The following is an 8,510-nucleotide window of genomic DNA, read 5'->3' as shown; positions in this document are numbered from 1 at the left end:
GAATCTAGTTCAATAAGTTCATCAACTCACTAGAATATGTTCCTTAAGTAACAAGATAAGAGTATCTCGAAGACTCTTTCGAATTCCAACAAACTGCATGAGACATTTCAAGAGTAGCGTCAATTAATATTGTCACTAAAATTCTCCCTTCCATAATACATAATGAAATCCCGCTTTTTTAACAGTTGCATTAGTTAGACCATCTCCAACGGTGGTGTCAAAATCCACCGTGGAGCTCCAATGGTAACATAAGGCTTGTGAAACCAACTCCAACAAATCTGTCAAATCCTACGTGTATTTGACATATGAACCCAATCTGTCAAATTTGACAGATGTCTCAAAATTGTCAAATGCCTCAATAGCTCATCTTCATCGTCTTCAAAGGTTGCTTTTTTGCCGGAATCACAAAGAAATTGGTCTGTTCCCAGAAACCCAAACCGGAAAACTTCTTCACGATCTCGATTTGAAATCCCAGATGGCCAGATTCGTTATTATCATGACAAGATCCAGAGCTTTCTCTCGATTTCGATCTGAAATTCTCTCTCTCGATGTCAATCTAAAATCCCACATGTTGATATGTATTTGAAATTCCCTCTCTTCTTGACATCGATGTTGTATGTCGATCTCAAAGAAACATTAAACTGCAGATAATTGAGATAGATGAGGAAGAGAATATGGAAAATAATTGTTGGAAATCTATTTCCCAAAAACTCAAACTAAAAAACTTGTTCATGATCTCAATATGAAACAGGGAAAGTGAAGATGGAAAAGATGAAGAGGAGTCGTTGGAAGATAAATGAAGAAGAGCTTGATTTTAGTTGCGACAGGTTGCTGAAGTGAGAAGGAGAGATTGACTGTGAATAATTGATGATGGGTTGGGTTTTGTTTGCAAACAAAACGATGAAAAAAGCAACAACAAGAAGGGGAAATTAAAAAAACAAGGGGTTGGTGGGTTGGGTTGGATTTGGCAGATGGGTTGGAGATGAAGTCCACAAAATGTTTTTTGCCAAGTCAGCTGTCAAATTTAAATTTGACAAAAAATTTTGACATCTCTTGTTGGATATGCTCTTAAGAGATTGAACGGTGAGCAAGGCCGACTCTGTTAATTTAGAGGCTCAAGGCAAAAGAAATTTTGAGGCTTAAAGAAATACTTAAATAAACTTAAAATTAAAATTTGATAATACAGTACCAAATGCTCAAAATTTTACTAGAGAAGAAGAAAACAATATTCTAATTTCAAAGTATCACTGAAATATGACTCGTTTTGCATTTTTAGATGCAAATGTACTAATCAAGGTTACATAATCAAGTTTTCCAATAACATCATTTTCAATAGATATCATAGCCAAACCAGTCAATCTCTCTTATGAAATAGTAGGCCAAAGGTAAGATTTGATGAATTTCAACTTACAAAGTATGCGATCAACCCTTATTCAAGAGTCAATCACTCAATCCAAGTACCCAAATTATATCAATATTTTTATTGTCTTCTTTTTCAAATTCTAAATAAACTTTTTACAGTCTTCGGACCTAGTGGAATGAATAAATGCTAAGCATCTTTTTATTCTCTTTTTCATATTTTTTTTTAAAAAAGTTTTTTCTGCTGTCTTCTTCTTCTTATTTTTTTTTTCTTTTGGGCTGCCCCCTACAGCACATATGGTTAACTTTCTTTTCTAACTTATATTAATTACTTTTTTGGGTTGGGCCCTAGGTTATACGCCTCAGTCCTTACTTGTAGGCTTGTAGGGATGACAATGGGGCGGGTTGGGGATGGGGATCACAATACCATCCTCATCCCCGGGGTCATTTTCTACCCCCATCCCCGCCCCAATCCCAAATAAAAATATATTGGGGATTCCCCGTCCCCATCCCCATTGGGGACTAAACCTCCAAACCCGCGCAAATCCCCAATAAGAATTTAATAAATAAAATAATTTTTTCTTATATTGCATTTTTTAAAATCAAAATCTACAACAAATAAATTTAAAAAATGATTAAATTCATAAATCATAATTCAGTGAGTGTAAAAGTCAAAACACCATTAAAGTAAAAATGTAGCCATTAATGTATATATTTGTGATTTATATTATAAAAAAATAAATTAAAATATATATATATATAAGTTAACCATATGTATATATTAGGGCTAAATACAAATTACTACCCTGTGGTTTAGGTCCAAAATCAATTCAGTCCCTGAACTTCTAATTTCATCAAAAACACCCCTGCACTTTCAATTTTGATCTAATAGGTCCAATTTGTTAGTTTTCCGACAATTGAGTTATTTAACTTGTTAATGTGGATCATATATGGCCTATATTTTATGATGTGGTGTCAAGGTGGTCTGCATTGTCAATTTAGGAGTGAGTCCTACTATTAAAAATAAATAGTTTTTCAACAAATAATCCAACTATTTGAAAGAATATTAACGAATTGGACCTATTAGATCAAAATTGAAAGTGCAGTGGTGTTTTTGATGAAATTAGAAGTCCAGGGACTGAATTGATTTTGGACCTAAACCACAGGGTACTAACTAGTACCATCCCCGCCCCATCCCCAATCTTAGATAGCGGGGATTGGGGATCTCCATCCCCATCCCCCATTTGTCCCCGAATTCTCCCCCCATTAGGGGCGGGTATCCAATAGAGCTTCGCCCCGCTGGAGATTTTTGCCATCCCTACTTACTTGCCTGAGCTATTTCTTTTCGTTTCTTTTATTCGCGTCTTTTTTTTTCTTGGGCTGGGAAATATTATGTTATTTTTGAGGCCCACAAAATTGAAGGCTTTAGGCCTGGGCCTAGTTCGCCTAGGCCCAAGAACAACCCTGACGGTGAGATATATTTGTAAATGATGTTTGACATTTTAGTATGAGATACTTTTGAAGTGCAGAGCAAGAATAAAAAATGAGAAAAATAATAAAGATAAAACAGTGAAAAATTTATTATTGAGGTTGCCCTAAAATAAACGATTTTTTATTTTTTATTTTTTTATAATTAAAATAAGGGATGAGGCGATATTAGCTCATCGGAAGTAGACGATTTAGGGAGCAAGTCCCACCCTCAAACCCGAATGCCCTAAAATAAACGAATTAATATTTCAAACAGTGAGGATGAAAGTGTACGTATGTCGTGCATACTAAGTTAGCAAGTCTTCTCTTTTGATATGCGCAAGTGGTCGTGTTCTTGTGGTTTTGGCTTTAAGGTTTAGCTTTGGGAAATTTGCCATAGCTTAAGTTCAACCCTTCAAGCTTTCATATATAATATCGATCATGCTGCATTCCCAACTTGGGTGGGAACAAATTAAAAATCAGTGATTCTTCCTGTAACTTATCACATATCCAAATACATGAGCTGGGTTACCTTAAGCTAAACCCCATAAGCTATAACTTCACTTTTACTGTATTAATAAAACTTAGGATTAATTTCAGTTTACCCTCCTGAGTTTTAGGGGTGTCATCATGTCACCCCCTCTATTCTCAATTTTGAAGTTTTACCCCCCAAACTTTCCAATTTCAATCAGCCGTGTCCAATTTCTCCTATTCCATCCAAATTGGACGTTAACTCTGACGATCAGACCCACTTTGAGGGCTAAAATGGTCATTTCAAGACAAAAAAAAACAAAAAAACAAAAAAATTCTTTATATTTTTTCGTTTTATTTATTTATTTATTATTATTATTTTTAAAAAAAAATTTGTCTTCAACCTATACACCACAAGTTATAATAGGTTTATAAAAACAAAAAGATACTCTAGGTGGTTGAAAGCCGCTCGCTGGTCTACGATATTTGTGATATATCTCCAATAAAGTGAAGAATTTTAGGAGATATCCCCAATAAAGTGAAGAAATGTCTGTAAAAAACGATTTTACACTTTATCTATAAATATCTGTAAAAAATGATTTTACACAGATATTTCTTCACTTTATTGGGGATATATCCTAAAATTCTTCACTTTATCGGAGATATATCACAAATATCGTAGACCAGCGAGCGGCTTTCAACCACCTAGAGTATCTTTTTATTTTTATAAACCTATTATAACTTGTGATGTATAGGTTGAAGACAAAATAAAAAATTAAAAAAAAAAACAGAAAAAAATAAAATTTAAAAAAAAGAAGGAAAAACTCACAAACAGTACCTGAACTTCAAGTCACTAATAACTTTCGTACCTCAAGTTCAAAAAATATCAGATTGGTACCTGAACTTCTGACCCCAACCCAATATCAGTATCTGGGAACAGTAAAATCGTTAACGGAGTTAATTTTTGAAGGGTAAATCTGTCATTTCACTGTTCATCATCTCTAAAACTCTCCCCTCTCTCTCTGCAAACCCAAAATTTTCATTATCTTCTTCATACCTCACACACACAAACCCAAATCGACCAAAGGAGAGGTGAGAGGTGAGAGGAGTTGGTGGTGGATGGGACGGTGGCTATTGAAGAAGTGAAAGGTTGGTTGATAGTGGTGATGAGGTATGAAGAAGAAGAAGAAGAAATCTGGTATTGCAGAGAGAGGGGAGAGTTTTGGAGTTGATGAATAGTGAAATGACAGATTTGCCCTTCAAAAATTAACCCCGTTAACTATTTTACTATTCTCAGGTACTAATATTTGGTCGGGGTCAGAAGTTCAGGTACCAATCTAATATTTTTTGAACTTGAGGTACGAAAGTTATTAGTGGCCGATAGGTCAGGTACTGTTTGTGAGATTTTCCAAAAAAAAAAAAAGGAATTTTTTTTGTTTTTTTTTTTGTCTTGAAATGACCATTTTAGCCCTTAAAGTGGGTCCGATCGTCAGAGTTAGCGTTCAATTTGGACAGAATAGGAGAAATTGGACACGGAATAGGAGAAATTCGATTGAAATTAGAAAGTTTGGGGGGTAAAAATTCAAAATTGAGAATAGAGGGGATGACATGATGTCAACCCCAAAGCTTAGGGGGGTCAACCCTAAAAACTAAGTGCAGCCTCAGATACTGAAGGAGTAGCTAGGGGTACTTTTCGAGTCGATCATTATCCAATAAGCTAAGCTGGAAGAGCTGCTTACCACTTGTACTTGGTGATCTTCATGCATGCATCCATATATGTTATGGTAAGGTCCCATATCCCATGCTAGCTATCTCCTCATATTAATTAAACTAGGATCTTATACTTATACATGTTTCTGGTAGACTTCCAGAAACAGACAGGAAAAGAAGAATATATTTTTTACCAGATTGCGAATTAGATTTTGTCTCCTTCATCCAACCTATGCTAACACGGAACAACCCAGCACTAGCTGAATTGAACCAGCAATCATATCCCATCCCTTCCCGGACCGCATTCCATCTTTATATATATGATGATAGACCTAACCCAAAATCTAGTGGGTATATTCCAATCTCATTTTTTCCCAAAAGTGTTGCAGATAAATTATTGCTCTAAACCCTAATTGGTGCGAAGGCTACCTAATTAATTACCATCGTCATCGACTCGATCTAAAGCCTCAACTTGTGATCTCCAGCAGAATCGGGAAAGAATACAAATTAAAAATAGTGGACTGGTTTCTGAAAAGTTGGAAACATAATAACATGGTCATGACTCAATCCATGACTAACATTAGCAATATGTTAATTAACCTTTGATTGCCTTGTCATTGTTCACGATTATTTATTATATCTACAGCTAAGACTTTCTTATTACTCATGTCTTAGACTTATTAATTTAGTAATTTCTTTGTCTTTTACATAAATTATACATCACTATTATTTTACTTCCAAATATATCATTGTCATATTACGAAAATTAAAAGAATAGTCGGTTTGAAAGTAGAACAATTCTTTATTAGAAACGATTAACTTTACTTCCTACCTTTTTATTTTTTCTTTCCTTCTTACCTGGAAGAGTAGAAGATACATTGTTGCATACGTCAAGAGGATGACTTTGGATCCATTGGAGTACTTTGAACTCCCACATATCGTATAGATGATAAACATGTAAATTTCAACCAATAATATGCATATTCATCTACCTTTTCTTTTTCTTTTTAGTTGGATTTGTTTTTGTTCTTTCTTTCAATAAAGAATTAATGTCGACATCTTGAATTGTTACAAGGTAGGCTACTAGAAATGATGACAACCAAAATTAGTTCATATTGCATATAGCAACATAAGACATAGCCATGCTAGCTAGATACTATTGTAATTTGATCTTAATATAAATCATAATGAATCAAGCAAAACTTACAAATTTAGTTAAGCCTAGCCTTGTAAGCACGCAGATACTTTGTCATTGATTTTTCTTTTGGTTGAAAGTTGCTCTCTATTAATTTCATTCACACTTAAAAGTAATCATGCTCCAAATAAATAAAAGAAAGAAATAATTAATATCAACTACTGTATATATACTATGAGAACAATGCGTGCACCAGCTTCATATTGTGAATTTGAATTACCATTTTGTGTTTTGGGCCTCAAAAGACTAATTGAGAAATAATTTTACAAATAGTAAAGGTGTTTTACTGGTATGGCGTACTAGGTAAAACCTAGCTAGATTTGTCATTGGATATATAGCAATTAATTAAGGAAAGCAATAATCTACGTACAAGTAGATTTTTCACATGATTGATTATTGAAACGTAAATATTTACAAGTACCTAAATAATTAGGACGAAGGAGAAAATGACCTCAATCTAGGCACAGTAGCAATTCATGATATCTCTACAATTAATTTGAACTATACGATTATGGATGTAGGTTGCCTCAATTAGCTAGCAAGCTGTAGATGGGTGAGTAAAGGGGTTGAAAAGGGGAGGCTTCGATATTCCATGATGATGATCACCGGCAATAGGGGTACTAGTACCGTTGCCAATTCTCTCACTGCAGGAAGGGCACACGGTGAGAGTAGCCGTCGGAAACTGCATGTAAAACGGCGCCGTTGGTGTTTGTTTCATTAACTGGAGCTCTTGCAGCTCCTTGTGTAGCCTCCTGTTCTCTTCTTTGAGAGTCTCGCAGCATTTCTTTAACAGCTCGCAATCCGCTTCAGTTTGCTTCAACTTAGTCCTACACATAAGCGATGGATATAATTAATTAATCAGACAAGTCTTTCATGCATGGAATATGTTATGTATCGCCGAATGAAATTACGCACCTAGCCCTCCTGTTCTGGAACCACACTTCTACCTGTCGCGGCCGTAGGTTTAGATTTCTGGCCAGCTCTATTTTTTGTTTCTGATCATTGTAATTTAAACAGGAATATCATATATAAATCAAGACGATTAGATGATAAATAAGTAAATTAATTAATATCTATCCATATATTACATACAGGATTGAGAGTGGTGTGTTGTTTGAAGCTGTCTTCTAATGTGGCAGATTGTTCTTTTGTAAGTCTGAGTTTCTTTCTGGGACTTCCTGCCTGATCTTCATATAGTTCCTCGCTTACTCTCTCTACCTCTTCACCAGAACACAATAAGTCTCTGTCTACCCTCTTGAAACTAGACGAGTTAGAAAACGATGAAACGGCTCCGCTCGGAGAAGAGGAATTAGACCCTCTTGGTTCTGCCTCATCTGATGGGCCTAGAGTAAGATCAGACGGCAGTAATTGGTCGTATTTCAAGTGTGGTTTCTTCTGGTTTTGGTGATGATCATGATCGTGATTGGCTGGCTTGTCATGGCAGCCTAGGCTGAGGCCAAGCTCAGCGGTAATATCATCGAAACCCATAATCTAGCTAAAGAAATGTAGAGTGGGGAGTAGTAGTAGAAGGTCTGCGGGAATTTATGGGATTATTTAAGCGAAGGAAGGAAGGAAATAATGATGAGTGACGAACCCCATGTAAATTGGTTTGTGGGAATTATAACAGTTATTCTCCCATGTCTCTTTTTTTTTTTGGTGTAAATTCTCCCATGTCTCTTTGTCCTCATAGGTTGACTATGTATCACAATTTCAACAAACAAATTAGTTCTCTACTAGTCTATCATAGTAGTCTATGTATATGTCTCCATACAACGGGTACCAGAAGGTATTATAAAGCATGCGTGGAACCACATGGAATGTGGGTATACACAAGAACGCATAATCAAGAGAATGATTCAGCATTCTGTAACTTTTCTTATTTCCACTCTTTTTTTTCCTACTTGATTTTGCACTTTATACATCCGTACGGGAATTGTTTGTTCATTCTACAAAATTAGAAGAGTGAATTAGAGAGCTAGCTTTTGATATACACACAACTTAACATCATACACACGGCTAAGATCGAAATACTAGGAAAAAGTAAAAATACCCTTACCTCGGCTCGGCCTGAAGCTAGTTTGATAATCAAAATTGTCCAATTTTTGTGCTCTATCTTTAATGAATTAAGGATCATTCTTATAATAAACTAAGTAAGTACATAAATAATATAGTGATCATTATTTTGATTTCAATTGGAACAGAATTGGGACACAGAAATCTAGGACAGCTGATTTCATCACCTGTATTTTTTGCAAACTTTAAAATTCATTGATTGTGAGAAATTTAAGAAGCAAAGGAAGGGCAATGA

At 35.2% G+C, this 8,510-nt stretch overlaps 1 protein-coding gene across 1 annotated transcript; it reads right to left on the bottom strand.

The window, feature by feature from the left end:
* Positions 1 to 6,482: 6,482 nt before the first annotated feature.
* On the bottom strand, positions 6,483 to 7,847 carry LOC133739837 (homeobox-leucine zipper protein HAT9-like). Its single transcript, XM_062167643.1, has 3 exons — positions 7,295 to 7,847; positions 7,118 to 7,197; positions 6,483 to 7,029 (listed from the first exon to the last, which is right to left on the bottom strand). The coding sequence occupies exons 1-3, from the start codon at positions 7,688 to 7,690 to the stop codon at positions 6,738 to 6,740; spliced, it is 768 nt and encodes a 255-aa protein (XP_062023627.1). The 5' UTR covers positions 7,691 to 7,847; the 3' UTR covers positions 6,483 to 6,737.
* Between the last annotated feature and the right edge of the window lie 663 nt (positions 7,848 to 8,510).

This window comes from Rosa rugosa, chromosome 3, assembly GCF_958449725.1.
Source record: "Rosa rugosa chromosome 3, drRosRugo1.1, whole genome shotgun sequence".
NCBI lineage: Eukaryota > Viridiplantae > Streptophyta > Magnoliopsida > Rosales > Rosaceae > Rosa > Rosa rugosa.
The sequence above is the reverse complement of the archived record's forward strand: the minus strand, read 5'-3'. Positions and strand labels throughout refer to the sequence as shown.

Excerpts from the sequence above, each read along its gene's own strand:
- LOC133739837 (XM_062167643.1), bottom strand. The coding sequence starts at position 7,690 with ATGGGTTTCGATGATATTACCGCTGAGCTTGGCCTCAGCCTAGGCTGC. Across the intron at positions 7,198-7,294 it reads AACACACCACTCTCAATCCT|AAACAAAAAATAGAGCTGGC; the intron begins GTATGTAATATA and ends TACAATGATCAG. Across the intron at positions 7,030-7,117 it reads TTCCAGAACAGGAGGGCTAG|GACTAAGTTGAAGCAAACTG; the intron begins GTGCGTAATTTC and ends GCTTATGTGTAG.